Genomic DNA, 23,610 nt, shown 5'->3' on the forward strand with positions numbered 1-23,610 from the left:
ACAGGACACACGGGGCCACGAACCGGCAGACGAGATGAGATGAGATGAGACGAGACGAGAAAAACGGTAAAACCAATAAAGGCAGAGAAGGGCAGCGGAAAGACGCGTTGGGGACGAGCGGGTACACACCCCGGCCTACTTATAAGCTGGCATTCAAAGCATGGGTAGGAAGACCAATTGACAATATAAACCGCCAACCGAGCCCCAGCTGCAACAAAACCGTCGGCGACCAAACCGCCACCAGAAGAAGAAGACCCATCGCTGCAAAGTACCCAACGAAGACGTCAACGGAGGAAAAGGAGGGTACTTCGCACAAACAACTCCATCGCCACGCCCTGTGACCACGTGACGACAACGGACCCCAAAGGACAACAAGAGTGAACCCCAAAAACCACAACCGGTTTAATCAACAGGTTTCGAATTGGTAAGCATGAATCCCTGGCCCCTCATAGCTTAATCTAGTTAGGTATTGGGGGTGGGACAAGGGTAGGGGGATTTTAATGTGTTTGTACCCTCGATGTGCCATGTGTTCCCCATTTCCAAATAAGTGTATTGTTTTTATATGCCTGTAATTATCCTAGTAATTCTCAGTATTGTGATTTTATTTTGCCTTTAATAAAAATTACGGTTTTCTTGCACCAAACCAGTTGTCTACTCAATTATCTGTATCGCCGCCTGTACCTAAGTCTGGTGTCTAGAACCCAGGGGTGTGGGAGCGATTCGAACCGCTCAGGGACAGTCAGGGGCAGAGCTGACTGGGCACATGCCAACTCCGTACAGACGAGTAAATATCCCTTCAGTCCCAGTGCTACAATAGGTTGTCCCAGTGCTACAATAGGTTGTTCCAGTGCTACAATAGGTTGTCCCTTTTCATTACCACATAGTTTCAGAAGTTCACTTGCTCCTCACAAAGGCAATCTTTCTTATTTAAGTAGCTACTGACAAAAATTTGGTTGCATTGCGCCTCCCGTTAGCGCCTAAGAGGGGCGCAAAGCAACTAGTGCCTGGGTGCGGCGCCGGCAACGCCTCCCGCGAAAATCAGCAGGAGGTTAGTGGTGACAGTAACCGTCAGCGCCCCGTGGCACTGCGCCACCAGCGATGATGTCATCACTGCGCACAGCACCCCACTCGCGCCCCGGCTGTGATCTTCGGTAGCGCCCCCTGACTTACGCCGGACGCTATGTTCGATGGGGTAGTACTGTGGCGTGATGTGCCGCAGCACCACATAGCGCCGTGATATTCAATCGCAGCGCCCCAAGAGGGAGGTGAGGCACTTCCAGTAGCACCCCGCTTCCCTCTTGAGGTGCTACCGGCGAATTTTGGCTGCGGGGGTGCTACTTTTCTCGGGGTGCTGGCGAAGTTAGCGCCCCAAAGGGGGCGTGACCCAATTTTTCCCCGAACGTGTTAAAAGATGTCTTCATTTAATCTTTAGCCAATGTTTTCATCTATACCTATTACATAATTTAAGTAACCCTTAATCACATCAAGTGCAACCTATATGAGTTACAACTCTTTCAAGACTGCATAACTGAATCTTCATCAAGTACACATGCTAAAATCTAATGTGGCTTATGTGCAACGATAATTATATTTACCATTCATGAGCCCCTCCCAATGCTGCTCTTCTATCACGAACTGGGCGTCAATATGGCTTCACTAGAACTGATGTAATAATGCAATGCCCCTACTGTAATTTAGAACGGTCCAATATGCTCTGGTTTAAAGAACCTTCCCCCACTTTCAAACAGAATTGCACAGAGCGGGACCATTACCTGTGATGTCAAGGCCAGCTTCACACCCAGACTCTCGGATTGCGGAAGTTAATGATTCACCCACAGGGCCAGGTTGAACTTGAAAATAACCAGAGCACAATAGCAAAGAAAATGATTGGTAACGCCGACTTGACTGCCGGGAAGCAGGCGTGGCTTTTGAATGCTGTTAAATCGGGAACGCTCACGTTTGGTCAGGGCATCGACGAACTCAAGAAAGGCGGAATCGGGATGGATCTGACCGGTGGAAGTTCCAGCGCCATGCCCCAGGTAAGAGCACAAATGTCGTGCAGTTCGTTATCTGCATGCGTGGGATTGGAGAAAGACCCGGAGGATCAGAACTTGTGTCTTCCTGGTTAGGAATTGTATTTGCATAGTGTTGTCAGAATAAAGAATTGTTTGAGGTTTACTTTAACGATTCTAACCACTGCACCAGTACCTACTTGTTTAGTTTTGACTTGGTAACTTGATACTTTATCGAGAAGTTTAGCCCATGTACTGGAACTTGAAAGAAGTGCAGCTTTGGAATAACAATTACTGATACTGTACTTGTATTTATTATCAGACACACAACAGTGGGGAATTTTCACATTGTTTATCGCAGTGCTTGAGAGATCTTATTCCTGTCATTTTAAGTGAGCTCAGTTTTAATTGTAATTGTTTTAGGGGAAAGTGTGTGTAAAAACGTCCATTTCCCAGATTTTGGGAAACTCCCTTGCTGACTCGAAATACAGGATTTGGGCCTAGTAGCTGTTTCCTATTAGTACGGAGTTTGATTTGACACTTGACAGATTAAAAGTCAGCTTTCATAATAAGGCTGACCAGAAATACCAGAAGTGTTGTCCTCTTTACCAACTCCTGCTATCTGCCCATTCTCTCTCTTTTTCACATGCAGTCTCACCATCCCGGCTTTCCCTTTCATTGTGGTCTTCCCCAGTTGGGACGCAGTCCTTCACCTTGCATGGTTACTGATCTTTAGCCATAGGGGACATGCCTTAGTCATTGCCATCTTCCTATGCTCTAATTCTGCACCCTGGTCATGTTCTTTCATTGTTTCAGTGCTAGTCAGTGTCCAACCAGTTAGTTTCTTGCGTGCGGAGATCCAACAAGCTTCCATCTTCTGTTTCAGCTGAAGTGTTGACTGTGCACATCCCTTATAAACTCTACTTTTCACATCTCACACTTCAGACTGATTTCCATAATCCATCAAAAGTATTTCCAACAAGAGCTTTATTTTTATTCATTCCTAGGATGTGGGGGTCGCTAGCAAGGCCAGCATTTATTGCCCATCCCTAATTGCCCTTGAGAAGGTGGTGGTGAGCCGCCACCTTGTACCGCTGCAGTCTGTGTGGTGAAGGTACTCTCACAGTGCTGTTAGGGAGGGAGTTCTAGGATTTTGATCCAGCGATGATGAAGGAACAGTGATATACTTCCAAGTCAGGATGGTGTGTGACTTGGAGGAGAACTTGGAGATGACGCTGTTCCCATGTGCCTGCTGCCCTTGTCCTTCTAGGTGGTAGAGGCCGCGAGTTTGGGAGATGCTGTCAAAGAATCCTTGGTGAGTTGCTGCAGGGCATCTTGTAGATGGTACACACCGCAGCCACAATACACCGGTGGTGGAGGGAGTGAATGTTTAAGGTGGATGGGGTGCCGATCAAGCAGGCTGCTTTGTCCTGGAGCTTCTTCAGTGCTGTTGGAGCTGCACTCATCCAGCCAAGTGGAGAGTATTCCATCACACTCCTGACTTGTGCCTTGTAGATGGTGGAAAGGTTTTGGGGAATTAGGAGGTGAGACACTCGCCGCAGAATACCCAGCCTCTGACCTGCTTTTGTAGCCACAGTATTTATGTGGCTGGTCCAGTTAAGTTCCTGGTCAATGGTGACCCCCCCAGGATGTTGATGGTGGGGGATTCGGTGATGGTAATGCCATTGAATTTCAAAGGGTGATGGTTAGACTCTCTTGTTGGAGATAGTCATTGCCTGGCACTTGTGTGGCACGAATATTACCTGCCACTTCTCAGCCCAAGCCGGAATATTGCCGGGTCTTGCTGCATGCGGGCATGGACTGGTTCATTATCTATGGAGTTGTGAATGCACAATGTTCAGTTCCAATCATCAGCGAGCATCCCTACTTCTGACCTTATGATGGAGGGAAAGTCTTTGATGATGCAGCTGAAAATGGTTGGACCTAGGACACTGCCCTGAGGAACTCCTGCAGCGATGTCCTGGTACTGAGATGACTGACCTCCAACAACCAAAACCATCTTCCTTTGCATTATGTATGACTCCAGCCAGTGGGCAGTTTTCCCCCTGATTCTACTGGGGAATCGGCTGCTTACGTACATAGACTCATCCTCCACCTCCTCACCAGCAGTGTCTTCTGCTGTCTTTATCTGCCTTTCCTCATGCTACAAGCATAATCTTGGTCTTTGGAAAGTTGATATTGAGCTCCCAACTTTTTCCTTCAGTATTTTGCTCTCTAGGGGATCATCAAGATGGGAGCCTTGCATCCGGACAGAGTGGCAACTTCGTCCACTCACTCTATGTCCTTTTCTCCTCATTTCTTAACCCTTTTCTGCTTGGGTACAGCTCATGGTTGCTGGCAAAATTGACATTGCATTGCTTTTCCATAAAACCCCTATGAAATACCATGAATAGCTTTTCAACGTTTGCACCTCTAGAGGTGTAATGATTGGTCCTTCTTAGGATGCACAGATACAGATGTGCTGATGGTTGTGCAAATAGATGAGTGTACCAGATTAGGTGGAGATAGCTTCATCAAAATCTGGCACACAAACCTTGGTCGGAAATGTACATCATGGGAAAAGCTTGAATGGGAATAGTGCACACATCATAAATCATATGCTAAGCAGTGATTACGGGTAACTTTAATTGGATGGGAATCAGGAATTGACAGTTTAACTGACTTTTTTCAGAGAATTGTGCTCTTAGGGGAGATAATTAGGCTACCTGATGCAAATCTTGAAAACCATGGGATTTGTGCTATTATTACTATCCCAACATAAGTCAACAAAGTGAATAAGAATAATTGACTGTAAAATACATGACAAGCATATGGTTTAAAAAATACTTCGAGATAATGGCCGGAATTTTCCCGTTGCTGAACGTTCAGGTTTGGGGGCGGGTCGGCAGTAAAAATCTCCAAAATTACCAGTGCGTCAGGAACCCGCCGTCATCCTGCTTCCTCGCACATTTAACTTGGGTGGCTTTGAAGGCGCGCCACGGACCTGATCGGCAGAGGTGGGTGACCTTATTCAACTAGTTAACTGCTCATTGAGAGACCCTTAAGAGGGTTTTTAACACCAGCTTTTGACCTTAATTGCAGGAGCACGGGACTCACACAGCTTAGGAACCTCGCCTGTGAAGGGGAGACAGAGGCTCAGTGGCCATTGTGCAAGTTCATTCATTGTGAGGTGGAAAAAACACATAAATACTTCCACATTACACCTGATTACTTGACTAATGGAAAGGCTCTTGCTGACTCCAGAGGTTTAGCTGTCAGCAGTTTGCCTTGGAAGCCACTCTCACCATGTTGCTTGTCACAATTACAACACTGAGGGATTGGGCCTCTGATCTCCACTTTACCTGCCATCTATTACATCAGCATGGATGCCACTTATGCTGTCTCACCTTGGACCTCAGAATTGGACCAAGATGAGCCCCAGCACCAACAACATCAGCCACAACACCAACAGCAACCACAACGGCAGCCTTCTCCTCAAAGACCTGATGCTGCACAAGAGAGAGGGGGCACCACAGGGCAGTGCACTGGAGGCGATACCCCCAACACAGGGTACACAGCAGAGGATGAGCTGCCTGGACATGACTGAGCAGCAGTGCTTCAGGAGGCTCTGGCTATCGCACCAGACATTTGTAGCTTGCTGGAAGATGACCTGCAGCCCAGAGGTCCTGGTGGGCACTCCTTACCATTGGCTGTCAAAGTCAGCACCACCCACAACTTCTTCGCCTCGGGCTCCTTCCAGGGATCTGCAGCAGACATTTGCAGCATCACGCAGTCGGCCGCCCACAGATGCATCTCCCAGGTGACCGATGCCATGTTTGATGAGTCAGCCAATTATATCAACTTTGCCACTGATGAAGCCAATGTTACTGAGCAGGCACTCGGCTTTGTGGCTCTGGCTGGCTTCCCACTGGTGCAAGGTGTCATCGACTGCACACATGTGGCCATCACCCAGTGGCTTTCCTAGTAATTTGATACAACTGAGTGGCTTGCTCGGCCATTTCGGAGGGCAGTTAAGAGTCAACCACATTGCTGTGGGTCTGGAGTTACATATAGACCAGGTAAAGACAGCAGATCTCCTTCCCTAAAGGACATTAATGAACCAGATGGGTTTTTACAACAATCTGATAGTTTCATGGTTACCATTACTGATACTAGCTTTATATTCCAGATTTTATTTAATTAACTGAATTTAAATGCCGTGGAGGGATTTGCACTCGCATGTTCTGGATCATTAGTCCAGGCCTCTGGATTATCAGTCCAGTAACATTACCACTATGCTACTATTCCCAACATGATTTCATCTTCATTGATCTATCTATAGCAGACGTGTCTGCCCACGATAGGATTGATAGAAGTGCAGTCTTTGTGAAAATAAAGTCTTGTTTCCACCAAGAGGACATCCTCCTTCAATTACAAAAGCGAATAATGGATGTTAGAAAGTGGTATAATGGTGGTAAAAAAGTATTAAAAGATTATTTCTCTGTGTAGTGCTTTTTTGAGGACTTTTACTCTAAAATGGCTTCACAAACATTAACAATGAGAAGAAGAATTTTTTTTACATGTTAGAGGTCAATCATGATAAACTTGTAAAAAATTACACCTCTGTGGAAAATATTCAAAAAGTGAGTAGTTAACTCCAATTAAGACCTGGGGCTGGATTTTGCCAGGCATGAGGAGGCGGAAATGGAGGCGTGTGGGGTGTTAAAATTGCAAAAAGTGGCGGGCAGGCCCGACCCCGCCTCCGCCTCCATCCCGCCTCCAAGCAATTTTCCCAAATGCATGGTTTCTGATCCCGTCTCCGTCCTGCCTCCAAGAGGTTGGATAGGCCCTTAATGCCCTTAACCACTAAATTGCCTCTATAATCTCATTTTGAGAGACCTTTCCGATTTTAACACGTTTCCCACGTGATTCACGTCTCCTCTGCAACACGACGGTGAAACCTGGCGGTAGCACAATTGAATTGCTGACTATCAGCTTCAGCTCCAAATCTCCTGTTTAATGGTGATCAGTCATCATTTGCAGGTGGCAGGACTTTGTTGTCTCAGGTCTGGGGGAACTTTTAGCAGGCATAACCATAGCTGTGGAAGTTTGGAGCCTGACACCCATCTCCAGTGTGACCTCCTGGGAAACCCCTCTCGCCACCTTGACTGAGCGCTTCCTCAACTGAGGCATATACCTGAAGCATGGGAACCATTTATTTCCTTTCCTCCTGGACATCAGATGAGGATGAAGACCAGCCGCGGCAGCAGCAGAACCATGAACAACAGCAGCATCAACAGGAGCGCCAAGCTGCTGCTCACCCAGCTGAAGCTGCACAGGCCAGAAGCCGCCAGCCCATGGAAGCCCGTCGGCGCAGGAGATACCCCTCAAACAGGGTCTACAGACACAGGGTCAGCTACCTCAACATGAGTGAGCAACAGTGTCAAAGGCGGCTCCGACTTTCGCGAGAGGTAGTTGGTGACATCTGCGCAATGCTGCAGCAAGACCTGAAGCCCAGAGGAGCAGGTGGACAACCCTTATCAGTGGCCATCAAAGTCACCACCGCACTCAACTTTTTGGCTTCAGGCTCATTCCAGGGATCAGCAGCAGACATCAGCGGCATCTCCCAGGTAGTCGCACACACTTGCATCATGCAGGTAACCGATGCCCTCTTTGCCATCGCTCACAATCACATCCATTTCATCAAGGATCAAGCAAGTGTCACGGCGCATGCGGTTTAATCTGGCAGGCTTTCCAAGGGTGCAGGGCGACGTCATCAAATCTGGGAGCAGACTTGGGTCTCCTGCTGCTCATTCTGCCTCCAGGCCCCTCTCACGGCAAAAGACAAAGGGTTGGCAGTCTGCAGAAGAAGCAAGGCTTCTTGCAGACCTTAAATGCAGCAGCAATGATGATGTCATCGGAGGCGAATTTCAGACTGAAAAAACTAATTGGGCCATGGGTTCCCACACGCTGGAACTCAATTGCCCAATTATGTGAAAATCGCATCATTCTCCCACATCGATTTGGAATCGGGTGGATAACACGAAAAGCGGATGACACAACCCCAGCCCGCCCCATGACAAAATCCAGCCCCTGGAGTTAGTGATGTTAATGAAAGGTGAGACTTCAAGCAGTCACAGAAATAAAGGAGTTTTCTACCGCCATTGCCATGCATTTTGCAGTGCAGTAGTGGGTCGATGAGAAGGTAACTCAAGTGTGCTGTGGAGGCAAGATGCACATGGTCACTATTCCAGGCAGTAGATTTTCTGCAATAGTGTTACCTATGTGGCATAATTGAGGACTGGTGCTTGAGGGTGTTCAGGTTAAGCAGGGTGATTGGTTGAGGTGCGCCATCCATTCTAAGAAAACCTGCATGGACAGACTATCATTCACTTTGCATTATCAGTGGCCCTGATGGTCATCATTTTACTCAACTTTATGCTGCAGGGTACTACTAGGCACCCAAAGGGAACATCTGTGCAATCAGCCCCTTTCCCATTCCATGGATAATCAATTCCCTGTATTGCAGTTCACTCTGCTACATACACTTAAGTCCACAACAATCAACAGCAGTGACGGCTAATTGGTGGCTTTACCAAGGTACAGCACAACATTGAGTACGCAGCATCTGTGGATAGAGAAACAGAGTCAACGTTTCAGGTCTGTGACCCTTCGTCAGAACTGGAAAAAAATCTGTTATATCCCTAACTTTTTCCAGTTCTGACGAAGGTTCACAGACCTGAAACGTTGACTCTCTGTTTCTACCTCTCCACAGATGCTGTCTGGCCTGCTGAGTGTTTCCAGCATTTTCTGTTTTTGTTTCGGATTCCAGCATCCACAGTATTTTGCTATTGTTGAGTATGCATGTCATCATGGCTGTGCCTATGGCATACATAAATGCTTGCTAACTATCAGTGTTCGATGCAGACTGTGTTCTGGGGACACTGTCTACACTTATGGACCAAAATCTGCACGGACCAAGCCCCTTCTCCATGTGCCGCTCTGAGCTCCTACCTGCTACTGTAAAGTCTGTGGGTTGTTTAGTTAATTAATACACAGACTCCAAGAGTAACTTAAAACAGGACTTTACTATTCGAAGGTCAGGGCGAATCTGCCCAATAACTCCTGGCACAACATTTATATACTGGTGTGGTCACCGTCGGTATTACCGTATACAGAAGCCAAACAAAGTAGTGCCACACCTAAAATAGTTCTCTTAAAGGTGAACGGTTACATACAATAGTTCTCTTAAAGGTAGACGGGTACATACACTACAGCTACCACTCCTGCTGTGATTGATGGTGTTGTAAACTATGTGAAGAAATTCTCAATCTTCAGCAAATTCCCATGTATAGTGTAAAGTGCTGTCAATCCCATTAAAAGTCCAAACTGGGAGGAGGTTGGAAGTAGCACTTGGAGGGTAATAACAGATCGGGCAAAGATGAGAACAGTGTTTTTGGGGTGAGTGGCTAAGCCTCGTCCAGTGCTTTGTGCATTTGGAGAAGCTACAAGCATCACTTTGGGAGTAGTGGGGGGACATGGGTAAGAAAGGGTTAAAATGTATATTACTAACTTCAGCACACAGCGAATCACAGTCAGAAAGGTTCGCTATCTGCCAAATACTAGAGAGAGAGAGAGAGAGGACAGGAAGAGGTCTCACCTGAAATAAACTCCTGTATCTTTATCATGGCATGGACCACGAGAGAGAGAGAGAGAGTGTAGCAATGATGCTGACGGGCACTACTTAATTAAAATGGCCTGGCAACCTCAGGAAGGAGAGATAAGAAGTTGGAGAAAGTGGAAAACGAGATGTTTGAAAGATGGAGTCAGCTTCACCCATGTCAATCATGGTCGTCTATATATTTTGTAGCTTAGAGATGTAGCATTGCATTAGAACAAGACGTGAATAGGCAATGCTCAGCATGCCATATAAGGGCATTTATATGAATGATTTATAGTCAAGAAAGGTATATAAACCAGTGAATTGTAGCAGCAATTTAGATTTGAGCCGGGAAGATTGAGCTCAAGAGCTGTAAACTTGAGATGTTGGCCCAGATTTTACTGGAGCGGGGCAGCTTGCAGTGTGACCAATTAGTTAGACTTACAATTGCACGTTTAGGTTTTAAATTTTTTTGCCCACAAAGATGCTGGAAGTGCAAACTGATAATGGTGCAGAGAGGACAATGGGGCATCTGGGACCATGGTGAAAATTGGGACCAACAGTGTATTTCCTTAACGAATGCCAAAAAATGGGTTGAGAAATAAACAGAGGAAGGACTGAGAAAGAGGGTGAATTAGAGTGGGTGAATTCAATGTCAAATCAGGTACAGAAAGAAGGAAATAAAGATTGGAGAGAGAGAAAAAAGAGACAAAGGAAAAATGAGAAAAAAATAAAACATTTAAAATTTAACATTTTTAAAATCTCCTCATACAAATCACAACCTGAAGGAATCCACACTTAAAATTGCTTACTTTCTGGGCAAGAGAAATTGATTAGCAGTCATTAACAATTATCACATTGGTAAAAGGGTACTGCTGTTAATTACTAGACAACTTTCTGTAGTGAGTTTAATGGGCAACTAATGTGCAAATGTAGCAACTTTATGAAAATCATAGAGCGGTTAAGGGCAAGATGCCATTTTTGCAAAGCTAACGGTGGAACGGCGCAAATTGGCCGCCAACGTATTGTAATTTGTGGGGTATCTCTTCCTTGCTACAATTTTCTTGCTGATTTGCGCATTAACACCAACTTGCATCATTCAGACACCGTTATTTTTTCAGAAAAATCTGGCCCATTGTTTCCCCAACTAAGCTTTGTTTGGCTGTAAGTTCTTTATCTTATTTGAAGCATTAAACATTGAATAAGTGACCTTTTGCTTGTGAGCGTATTGTCTGACTGTCATTGATCTCACTGAGCAAGCAGTAGAAGCTAGCTAGTTAACAGCAAGAGAGGGGAGTAGTGCTTTCTGTGGGGAGAGGACTTAAAACAAGAACAGTATTTGTAGGGGGAGTGGAGAGAGGGAGGAAACTGGAGCCAATATTTTGAGGGTATTGAGAATTTAGGGGCCTCATCTGAGTGGTGCAAAGAGAAGGGAGGAGTAGCGCTTTGTGGAGGGGAAAGATAGAGTCGCATTTTGTTGGGAAGGAGATGCCGGGAAGTGTGTGCTAGTATTTATAGGGTGGTAGAGAGTCGGGAGAGCGAGAATGCCAAAAGCAGCACTTCTTGGGGGTAGGTGGGGGGGAGGCGGTTGTGGAGATGAAACTGGGAACAGTACGCGGGGGAGATGGGGAGGGGGGCAGTTAGGGAGTGGTAATTGGGTCTGTTTGATTTGTTGATACCTGAATGTCACTTTTTGTTTAAGATTAAAAATCAAGAAACTGTAAAGTGTAGAAATGCTTAAAATTAAACAGAATTCACCATTTTCATGTAAAAATTCCAAATTGTCCAGGGGAGCAAACCTCCCATAAAATATCGGACCAGTTTGGAGGGTGGGAGAATTTGGAAGGACTACTATAAATTGTAAATGTACTTCTTGCAACCAACGTTCCCTTTAATCAGCGCTCTGCAGGTCCCGCGCAGACGGTGAGCCGGCTTTTAAGTAGAAGAACCATGGAATTTTGAATGGCCCATGCAGCCTGTTAAAGGGGCCATGCGGGCCAGAACAAAATTATAGGGAGCATTGCTTACAGCCTTGGCTGAAATGATCTTATGGTCAGTAAAACTGATTCCTTATTGGCTATTTCTCTCCCCCAGTAACAGATTATTATTGTTTTGAGATATAAAGAAAAATAATTGAATCCCAAAATTGGCAATTAGAACTTTTAAAAAAAAAAGAGCAATAGCTTTCTTCTAGTAACTATCCATGTTCATTGTATATGGCACAGGGGTAAAAATTCAATTTCTGTGCTCCACCCGCCCATGATTCCTGTCTCTGTAAATTAATGGACAGAAGATCGTAGGCTGGGAGTGTGCCATTTCATGACATGTGGTCCTGATGTGCGCCAGAAATGCAGAAGCAAAATTTTTACTTCAAAGTACTAGAAAATGTTGTAAAGAGTCAAAAATTTACATTTTCTCCAAACTTCCCTAGAAAATAGATCTTGTACCTTTTCAGATTCAGATCCTCTTTAAGAATTGTATTTCCTCAGCATTCCTGAAGTTACAAGCTTGTGCTCTGCTTTCTTCAGATTTATTTTGCAGTTATCAGCTCTCTTGGGCTTTTTTGAAGGTTTTGCTAGCTTTTCTCGGTTGGCATTTGTGGTTAAGAACAAACGAAAAAGACAGCAGGAAAAGACCAGCTGGTGCATCAAGTCTGCCTCGCACCCATGATGCTTGGAGGGTCATGACTAGACACCTCCTAGCAACTGTGTAATCACCTAGGAGAGGCAGAAAAACCCAGGGCCAATAAAGGAAAAAATGCTCTGGAAAATTCCTCTCTAACCCCCCTCAGGCCATTGAAATCAGTCCAGGAGATCACATGGACCATCTGTTAATCCACTATCTTCTATAATGATTCAATCATTGCCCCAGTCAAGAACCAGTTCAGCTCCTTGAAGGCACACAGAGGGGGGAATTTTCCCAGCCCTGGGGAGGTGGGTATGGAGGCGGGACTGCTGGGGAAAATGGCAGAAACTAGGAGCGGGTACCGAACCCGCTCCCAACCCGCCATCGTCCCAGGAGGCGGGTCCCCGGCTCGCGCAGGGATCCGTCTCCTCGAGGTGGGAAGGGGATTAGAGCCAATTAACTGCCTGTTAACTGGTAGTTAACAGGCAGTTTTAAGGCTTATCCCTATTTTACCCCTGCAAGTGCGGGCTTCCCGACAGCTGGGAACCTCGCCAGGGTCAGCGAGGCGAGCTATGGGTCTGCGGGGGTGCGAGGGATCGAAACATCCGCTGTAGAGTTGAGTGATGGGTGCAAGTGAGGAGAGGTAAGTATGAGAGGTGAGTGTAAAGTGTTAGAAAAAGTTTACTTACCTTTGCTTCTTCCCGCAGGCTTCTGGCAGAAATGATAGAATGGCTGCTGCATTCTCAGATGTAGCAGCCATCTGATTTCTGCTGAGGAAAGAGGTTTTGGTGAGCCTTCAGTGCAAGGGCTCACCTTAGAACAGAGATTGTCAGTGTTTAACAGCTTTTCAAAGCTGACAATTAATCTGTCAAAAAATTTTCGACAGATGAAACGTCATATGCTGACGTCCTCTGTCACCGGCTTTCCCTTAATTGGCCGGGCTTAACAAGGTCAATCAAGTGAAAATAGCGTGGGTTGACCAGATGTTGTTGGGGGCAGGACTGAAACCCGAAAACCAGCAGTCCCATTCCCATTAACAAAATCCAGCCCAGAGAGTCAGCACACGCAGCACCAGCTGGCAATGTATTCTAGAGGTCACTACTTCCAGATGTTCTTTGTGTCTGTTGACTGTAGAACTTGGTTGCCAACTGATTCGAAAGGTTATTGGGTGTGTTATTTGTCAGTGTGTGAGCAAGGTTGGATCTTGGTCTGCCCTCTGTTGAGCTGTAAGGAGGTTGAGCAATTCATTAGTGTGTTCATGTCAAATTCCTGTGTGTGCAATTTTGAGTTAACAACAGCTTTAAAAAAAAAAAAAAGCTTTTGTCATAAGTTTGATGTGCATGCAAAAAAACACACAAGGAATTTCAGCCCATCTTTCTAACTGGGACTCCTGAGAACAACTTCTGTGAACCACTTCTGTGATCCATGCAGAGTTCCCTGAATCTGGATACTGTATTGGGGCCATATAGTGGGCTGCATATAGTGACACCACGAGCGCGATCTTGCCAGCCCTGGGGAGGTGGGTATGGAGGCGGGACTGCTGGGAAAATGGCAGAAATTGGGGGCGGGTGCCCAACCCGCCTCCAAGCCATCTTCCCAGGAGGTGGGTAGCTGTCCCGCGCCGGGGCGGGAAGGGATTAAAGCCTATTAACTGCCTGTTAACAGGCAGAAAATAGGATTATCCCCTTTTTGGCCTCAAGTGCAGGCTTCCCAAAGGCTCCGAAACCCGCCAGCTCAGCGAGGTGAGTAGTGGGTCTGCGGGGGGCAGGTGCAAAAGTGTGCTGTGAAGGTAAGTGATGGGTGCAAGAGTGGCGAGGTGAGTATCTGAGGTAAGTGCAAAGTGTTATTAAAAGTGTACTTACCTTTGTTTCTTCCTGCAGGCTTCATTCGGGGTGTATGCGGAGAGTCTCGCACCTCCGCTTTGGGGATGACAGATGGCTGTTGCATTCTCGGATGCAACAACCATCTCATTTCTGTAAAAGAAAGAAGTTTGATGAGGTCTTGAATGTCACTGTTTGACAGCTTCACAGAGCTGTCAAATGATGACAATTCATCTGTCAAAAACGGATGAAACATCATGCGTTGACATTCTCTGCAATTGGCTTTCCCTTAATTGGCCTGCTAAGCCCGCTGGGCTGGCTTAACAAGGTCAATCAAGGGAAAATAGCGTGGGTTGGCCAGAAGTTGTTGGAGGCGGGACTGAAACCCGACAAGTGGGAGTCCCGCCTCCAAAAGCTTCCCATTGGCAAAATTACTCCCCCACAAGTCCCGGCCAGAATGGTGATGATTGGGTAATTCCCTGCCATTCTCGCCTGGAGACTGCACTGCTGTAAGTAACTGGGTTTGTTTTTACACACACAATTTGTGTTCTTTCCCCATAGTCCTGCAAATGTTTCTTTTTCAAGCATATATCCAAATCCCTTTTGAAAGTTACTACTGAATCTCCTTATCTCCCCTATGGTTCTTTTGCCAATTATCATAAATTTGTGTCCTCTGGTTATTGATCCTCCTGCCAGTGGAAACAGTTTCTCCCTATCGACTCTATCAAAACCCATCATAATTTTAAATACCTCTATTAAATCTCCCTGCAACCGTCTCTACTCTAAGAACAATCCCAGCTTATCTAGTCTTTTCACATAACTGAAGCCCCTCTTCCCTGGTATCATTTTGGTAAATCTCCTCTGCACCCTCTCCAAGGCCTTGACCTCCTTCCTAAAGTGGGATGCTCAGAACTGGACACAATAATCCAGCTGAGGCCTAATCAGTGATTTATAAAGTTTAACATAACTTTCTTGCTTTTGTACTCTAGCCTCTAATTATAAAGCCAAGGACCCCATATGCTTTTTTAACAGCCTTATCATCTTGACCTGCCACCTTCAAATGAACTAAAACAATTATTGTCTCTTTGCTGCATGACAGAATTAGCAGTGTAATCTTATCTCACTGTATTTAAGGATATTAATATCTCTGATAATCACAATATGCATTAGTTGAAAAAGTAACCATGTTTTTGTAGTGAGCAATGACTTGTGCTGTCATTTTAGCAGTTTGTGTTAACTATCTCTTCCACCTTTTTATGATTGGTTGCTCCACTAACCTTTTCAATGTTCTTGTTCTGCACCATAGCTTAGCAACGATGAACAGATCAGGCTACTCAATGCAGTGAAAAACCGAGAGCTCACCATTGATCAGGCCTGGGAAGTTGCACAAAGTGGTAAGCCAACACATCAGGAGCCAAGCAGACCAGATAAGGTATGATAATAGCAATCCTCTTTTATTAGCCATTAAAAGATATTGGGCTAGATTTTCAGTTTAGGCAGTTTTGGGGCGCTAGCTTTAGCGCCCGCCCGAAGTTAGCGCCCGCCCCAAAGTAGCGCCCCGTTGCCGGGAATTCAGTGGCTTCGCCCTAAGAGGTTGGTGGAGCGCTAAAAGAGGCGTTCCACTACTCTCTTTAGGCGCTAAGCCGGCGGTCCAGAGGGATAGCGCCCAGGCGGGGCGCAGCACGGGTGCGGTCATTTTTGCACTGACAGCAGACCCCGTGGTGCCGACCAGCTCTTAAAGGGGGAAGGGACGAATTAGTCTGCTGCCACGCCCTGCACACTGCAGCCTTGCAAAGAGGCCTCAACACTACTGCTCAGCCCCAGGGAGTCATGGCAACGCCAGAGAAGGCCCGTCAGCGTGCCCTGCGCTTCTCAGAGGGTGATCTGGACATCATGCTCACAGCTCTGGAGGTGAGGCGCAAGATCTTGTTTCCAGACAGTGGGAGGAATCCAACCCACCACGACTACACCAAAGCCTGGAAGCAGATCGCCCAGAGGGTGACATTCACCGGCGAGGCCCCCAGGACCCACACACAATGCCGTAAGAAGTACAACGATCTGACCAGGATTGTGAGGGTGAGTAGCCTTTCCAGTCTCCTCCTCATTCTTGCATGTACACCTGACATGATGGGCAAAGGGACCTGAAAGTCCTTTTGGCCAGCCCTCAGCCAGCAGCATTGGGACAGTCATGAGCATCAAATGGCCATTCGGCACTCTACACTTTGGCCAAGCTATTCCACCATGGGAGGCAGTGCACACTACATCAGGGCTTCACTCTGTCCAAGCTATTCCACCATGGGAGGCAGTGCACACTACATCAGGGCTTCACTCTGTCCAAGCTATTCCACCATGGGAGGCAGTGCACACTACATCAGGGCTTCACTCTGTCCAAGCTATTCCACCATGGGAGGCAGTGCACACTACATCAGGGCTTCACTGCGCCCTTACAGCCCGTCCTTTCTCTTGCAGGCTAAAGTAGCGTTTAATCGCCAGGCCCGTGCCAGGGGTGGCCGCGCCAAGCTGCAGAAGCTCACTCGGCTGGAGGAGCGCGTGTGTGTGCTCATGGGAGCACGTGTGATTGTTCCCACAGCGTGCGGTGTATCCGACCCTCCACTGCCCGGCAATGGTAAGGACCTCGCCTTTTGGCCCTCTCGCGTCGCACTGGCCCATCCGAGCTACCTCCTTTGCCACTGTCCCACCAATGCGCTGAATCCCACCAGTCCTAACTCCCTCGCTGACGCCGTCTCCTCACTCTGAAGCTACTCTTGTGCATTCCTGCTTTCAGCTGGTGACGACCAGGACCCTGAGGCTGCCAGTGACAGCACCTCCAACCAGGAGGAGGAGGAGGAGCAAGCCGGACCTTCGGGGGAACAGTCACGTCCCGCAGGAGAGGAGGAAATGCTCGACACCTCCTCACTGGACGAGTGCCTGGAGGAACTGTCGCAGGGCAATGCAGCTTCTGGGACCAGTGGCGTCCAGCCACCCAGCAGCCGTGCGCGTGGCCCGCGGCCTTCCCCCCAAAGGGGGGAAGGATCAGAGGGGAGTGCTGCTGCTCGGCACACTCGCCGTCACCAACGCGGCAAGGGTCCCCTAGTTCGGCCCCCTCCTCCCCAGCGGGAGAGTCGCGACTCCAGTCCGGACACCTTCACTTCGGAGGAGGTGCGGAAGCTCGATCAGATGGCCGACGACTCGGACCGGCGCCACACGGAGCTCATGAGCGTGGTGGGGCGCATGCCTGAGGCCATCGAGTCGCTGGCGACCAGTGTGCGCGAGTTCGGGGCAGCAACTGCCGCGACTGGCCGCATGCTAACTGATGCCGTCAAGACCCTGGCGGATGTGATGCGCGCGCACACCAGGACCAGAGGGCCACTCACTGCTGCCACACGCGCTGTCTCAGGCAGGCATCGCCAGGGCAGGCGCCGCGCTGGACCATCCCAGCAAGCCGGCCGTCGGCTGATTGCTGCGGATCCTGCAGTGCGGGCCCGGCCGAGTGCCACCGCGCCACAGCACCAGCCAGCGCATCCCAGACGCCAGCTGGCCCACATTGCACCATCCGTCGCCGCCATTCCCCCTCTGGGGCGTCAAGGGCAAGCGGCTGCAGCTGATGGTGGCCAGGCTCAGGCGCGCCACTCAGGAGACGGCCCCTCGAGGCCCAAACGCCGTGTAGGCCGCCCCCCAGCGGCATCTGGCGGAAGGGCATCTGAGCCTCAGGCGCCTTCCCCCAGCCTCGCAGCAGCCACTGGGCAGAGCTTGCGAAGGAGCAGCAGGCAGGGCAGGGGAGGCAAAATGCTGGCCAAGGTCTCGCCCTCGCGGGCCACTCAGTAGAGGGTGTGGCCAGCTTTCCTTTAATATGGCGGTGGCCATCTTTATTTTGCCCATGGTTGTGCTTTTGGAGGGCTTTTTTTTTGCGTTAGGCCGACGTTGAGGCCCGGTTTCAATAAAGGTGGAGTGGCTCCTCCCCAGTTTGTGGGAGTGAGTCGTTTGTTGGGCTTTTTGTGGGGCCCGTTTATTGTTTTTGGGGATTCATGTGGGAAGGGCTTTTCATTTTTGTTTAATAAAAAATTATCTTTATTCATGCAGTCTCCATGGTTGTTCTTCTTAGTGTTTGTTGGCTTCGCCGGCTGAGGGCTTGCGGAGCGGCTGCATTCATCTTCCCTCATGGCCCCTGGCCATTCCCTGACAGGGGGCTTAGAAGTACCGTGTAATAAGGTGGCGTCGTGCGGCCCTTGGCCCTGGTCGCTCCCTCCTGGGAACGTACTCCTGCTCCTCCTCCTCCTCCTCATGCTCCTCCTGCTCCTCCTCCTGAGGTGCTGGTCCAACGTCAGGTGGCAGTGCCTGAGTCCTGCGGATAGCCAGGTTGTGTAGCATGCAGCAAACCACCACAAATTGGGAGACCCGGTCCGGCGAATACTGGAGAGCTCCTCCGGAGCGATCAAGGCAGCGGAACCGCTGCTTGAGGACCCCAATAGTTAGCTCGATGATGTTGCGGGTGGTTTGATGGCTCTCGTTGTAGGCCTCTTCAGCAGCGGTCCTGGGCGCGCGGAGCGGGGTCATGAGCCAGGTGCACAAAGGATAGCCTTTGTCCCCGAGTAGCCATCCTCTTGGGGGAGGCTGTGCCTGGAACATGTCATGCACAGTACTCTGCCGCAGGATAAAGGCATCGTGGCTGCTGCCTGGGAAGCTGGCATTGACTGCCATGATGCGCTGCTTGTGGTCACAGACCAGCTGCACATTCAGAGAATGGTAGCCCTTCCTGTTGCGATACTGCTCACCATGCTCCAGAGGGGCCCGCAAAGCCACATGCGTACAGTCAATGGCGCCCTGCACCAAGGGGAATTCCCCGAGTCTGGAAAATCCCAATGCGCGCTGATGCTGGCTCTCCAGGGCCATGGGGAAGGAGATGAATTGGCTTCTCCTTCTGAACAGTGCTTCGGTCACCTGGCGGATGCAGCGATGCGCGCCGTACTGGGAGATGTTTGCTATGTCCCCAGCAGCGTATTGGAAGGAGCCGGTGGCATAGAAGTTCAATGCCACTGTCACCTTCACTTCCACCGACAGAGACGTCCTGCACCTGAGCTTTGGCCGCAGATCTCGGCGAAGCAGGTGGCAGATCTCTGCAATCACCCCCTTCCGGAATCGGAGCCTTTTAACACATCGCGCGGCACTCATGTTTAGGTAGGAGCGCTGCTGGCGGTATAGCCTGACTGGGTAAGGCCTACGTGGCCGACGCCTGTAGCCCCCTCTGCCTCTAGCCAGGGCTGCCCCTCTCACAATACGTCTGCGAGCCCTACGGACATGGAGCTGCAGCTCCGCGTTGGCACCCCATGCAACCCCCATCAAATCCTGGCAAACACTCTAATTTCCAAATGGCCACTTGCAGCGCTGTTGCCTGAGTCCAAAAATACCTGGCTCTTGCTGCTTGAAACCAGTTAGCTATCCTCCTCGTTGTGTCTCCAGAAATGCGTTGCACAAGACTGTTTTCTGAAATAATGGATGGCCTTTATACTGGAGAGGACGTTCCCTTTAATTAGCGCCCCCCGGGGCCCGCGCTGGTTGTGTTGCGTTCCTTTTTCCAAACGCTCCGGCCGCCCGCCGCACAATGGGGCGGTCCGACTGAAGTTTGCAATCGGGGCGGCCAAAGGGCGTTGCACGAGTATGTGACGTCATTTTCTGCGCGCGCATCCGGGCGGGCGCTAAACTTTGCGCCGGCGCTAACGGGCAACTTAATTTGGGGCGGGGCGCAAACTGCGCTGCGCCCGGGCGCTACACGCATAGCGCCCGGAAATCACTTCTCTTAAGGCGCTAACTGCTGGCGCAAGCAACTGAAAATCTAGCCCATTGGATTTGAAGCTGACTGACTAATCTTTGTTTAGTTAAAGTATGGTCATCAATTTATTCAGAAAATTGTATTGCACTGCATAAATGAGCTTTAATTTTATAATGGATTAATTAAAATGACTTAATAGTAGAACACAGCAGGGTATACTTGTCAGTGAAATATTGCAAACAAAGAATTTGCAATTCTGTACCATGAAAAATATAGCTAACTTTATCCCTACCATTACAAGAACAAACCCTTTTGGGACTTAAACATTATAATTAGTGAATCTTCCTGAATTTTTAATTTTTTTTCAGCAGTACCATCTTGTACTGTACAAAACAACATTATTAGGAATGTTTTGGGAAAGATAAAATATTTCTGCTGGTGTACTCTTTATTTTTAATGGCATATAATTCAACCTTCAGTTGGGCAGCAAATGATGAGACCCTGGACCAAATTTAATATTGGTTTGTGTTAGTATGAAATAAGTCTGTTGGCCATTTTTTGAGATGCTGCTTAAGTTTTACACTTGGATACTTTGGGGGTGGGAAGGGGATAAACATTCAAGATTTCTAATTTACAGCATAGAAGGCACCTCTTAAGTTAATTTATTAAAATAAATACAGTTATCCAATGCCTTCACCCCGATTGCAGTAACAGACCACCTTATGCCTCACCTGGAGTCGGCAGGAAAACAAAGCTCCTCACTTCCTCGCTGGAATGCAGTCTTGCTAGTCAGTGATAATTTTAAAGTTTTGCTAGTCAGTGATAATTTTAAAGTTTAAAAAGGGCTGCTATGATCTGTTCCTTTTTATTATTGTTAACTCAAACATATCAGTGAATCTTCTGAATCATTTTTTGATCTTCAGTGTTACATAGAATTACATAGAATATACAGCACAGAAACAGGCCGTTCCACCCAACCAGTCCATGTCGGTATTTATGCTCCACTCGAGTCTCCTCCCATCTTTCCTCTTCTAACTCTATCAGCATAACCCTCTATTCCCCTCTCCCTCATATGCTTATCTAGCTTCCCCTTAAATGCATCTATACTATTCGCCTCAACTACACCATGTGGTAGCGAATTCCACATTCTCACCAATCTCTGGGTAAAGAAGTTTCTTCTGAATTCCCTATTTGATTTCTTGGTGACTATCTTATATTGATGGCCTCTAGTTTTTCTCTTCCCCACAAGCAGAAACACACTTTCTGTGTCTACTCTATCAAAACCTTTCATAATTTTAAAGACCTCTATTAGGTCACCCCCTCAGCCTTCTCTTTTCAAGAGAAAAGAGGCCCAGCCTGTTCATCCTTTCCTGATAGGTATAACTTCACAGTTCTGGTATCATCCTTGTAAACCTTTTTTGCACCCTCTCCAGTGCCTCTATATTTTTATAATATGATGACCTGAACTGCACACAGTACTCCAAATATGGTCTAACTAAGTTTCGATACAAGTTTAGCGTAATCTCTCTACTTTTCAATTTTCTCCCTCTAGAAATAAACCCTAGTGCTTGGTTTGCTTTCGTTATGGCCTTATTGACATGTGTTGCAACTTTTAGTGATTTGTGTATTTGTACTCCCAGATCCATTTGCTCTTCTACCCCATTTAGATTCTTATTTTCCAAGTAATGTGACCTCTTTATTTTCCTACAAAAATGTAATACCTCACACTTATCTATGTGGAAATGTATTTGCCAATTATATGCTCATTCTGCAAGTTTATTAATGTTGTCTTGTAATTTGTTGCAGTTCTCCTCCAGTATTGACTGCACCCCACCCCCACCCCCAATTTGGTGTTGTCCACAAATTTAGAAATTGTGTTTTTGATTCCAAAGTCTAAATTGTTAATATAAACTGTGACCAACAGTGGTCCCAGCACTGATCCTTGTGGAACCCCACTTCCTACCTTCTGTAACTCTGAATAGCTACCTTTTACCCCATTCTCTGCTTTCTGTCTTTCAGCCAGCTAGCTATCCATTCTGCTACTTGTCCCCTGATTCTGCATGCTCTGACCTTATTCATTGGTCTATTATGTGGTACATTATCAAAGGCCTTTTGGAAATCTAGATATATTACATCTACTACATTACCCTTGTCTACTCTCTCTGTTACCTCTTCAAAGAATTTAATGAGGTTGGTCAAGCAAGACTTTCCCTTTTGAAATCCATGTTGACTTCATTATTATATTTTTGGATTCTGCTATTTTCTCAATTAGTCGGGATTCCATTATTCATATTAAAGTTTTAAAACAAAATTGACCAGTTACATTTATATTGCAACTGGTACTTCACTTAACTAGGGACAATCTCAAATGTTGGATTGCTACACTACGTGTCTAGGGTAGATGCAATGCAAAAAGCACTTTCCACTGAAGCGCGATATAATATATTAACATTACACGACGCTACACTCTGAAAGCACAACACCTATCGCAGTTTTGTTTACTTTTAATAGTGAAGTGATATTTCCCTTAGTCATGCAGTAGGACTACATTTATTGTTGTCATGTTTTATCCAACAGTGTTCTGCAGTTGTAACTTATTGTACTTCTCAAAGAATCTTGCACTACACTGAACATTATTACATAATTGATGCTCTGTACTCTATACCTTGGAGATACTTATAAAGGAGATTGATATCACAAGAAACGGATGAAAAAATAATGAGAGGGAACATTTCTTCAAGAACTATGGAGTCATTTAACTTGCTGAACACTAACTTTCTACGTTGAATCTCTTTATCCTCAAAGGATTGATTTTCCTCGTCTTTGCACCAGGGGAATGTCCCAAGGCAAAGTAGATTAAAAAAGGAGGTGGAGACCTAGCACATTGCCCAGGGATTTGCTGGGGATCCCTGATGGGGTTATGGAATAGTTATGCTCCAAGTTGGCGTAGCCACACTAATGAGGCAGCAGAGTGTAACTATGACCGCCTGCCTAATTTTCCTCCCTTGACACCAGTGGGAAATCCGGAAATGTGCGCCGTGGTCCCTACACCCAGCTTTAACCTGATCAGAGGGACAGGAAACAAGAAGATGGAGCCTGGATAGAATAAGTACCTTTCCTTTACAGGTACTGAACACATGCCTGGAGGCCTTCTGGTTGTGGCTTTTGGAGAGTAGCCAGAAGTCTTGTGAGCTGGGGGAGTGTTTGGCCCAGGCTACTGACCTGGACACAGAAATCCAGATAGGTTCAGATCATATCAGGCGAAGTGCAATTCAAAGTGTGCTCTACCTGGCTAGTGCTTGGGTGTTGGAAGATTTTCTGTTATAAGCATCAGATAACATTGCATAAAATACATTTTGAGTAGAATAATATAAATAATGATGAAGATAGCATAGGATCTGACCAGTAAATGAATGGAGAAGATCAGGATTGGTCAAAGTGCAGTCCGGGCCACATGCAGCCCACGAGCTCTGCCAATCTATCCCTTGAAACCCAAGCAACTCATTCCCATTTGGACTGATTTTCTTATTCGCTGGTTGGTCCTGATTGAATTTTTATGGGCTGGAGGTTTGGATAGCACTGTTGGAACACCATTTTGAAGTATATGCAATTTAATGGGAAATTTGATTTAAACTTTATATATGGCCCTGGAGGCTCCATGGTACATGGGTTTCTGGTCCACTAAGGTACAGAGCTTGAACACCTCTGGATTAGGGGACCTGAGTG

The 23,610-nt window shown here is 47.3% G+C and overlaps 1 protein-coding gene across 1 annotated transcript in view; it reads left to right on the forward strand.

Annotated features, from left to right (window-relative positions):
- Positions 1–1,631: 1,631 nt before the first annotated feature.
- The window catches only part of LOC147108601 (uncharacterized), a 159,957-nt gene continuing 137,978 nt past the window's right edge, over positions 1,632–23,610 (forward strand). Inside the window, exons 1-2 of the mRNA XM_086005284.1 lie at positions 1,632–2,039; positions 15,424–15,549. Of these exons, the coding sequence (XP_085861410.1) occupies positions 1,824–2,039; positions 15,424–15,549 (342 nt within the window). The 5' untranslated portion in view covers positions 1,632–1,823. The remainder of the gene's footprint in view (positions 2,040–15,423; positions 15,550–23,610) is intronic.

Source organism: Somniosus microcephalus, chromosome 13, assembly GCF_052327205.1.
Source record: "Somniosus microcephalus isolate GS21.2 chromosome 13, FLI_Smic_1.0, whole genome shotgun sequence".
In the NCBI taxonomy this organism is placed as follows: Eukaryota; Metazoa; Chordata; class Chondrichthyes; order Squaliformes; family Somniosidae; genus Somniosus; species Somniosus microcephalus.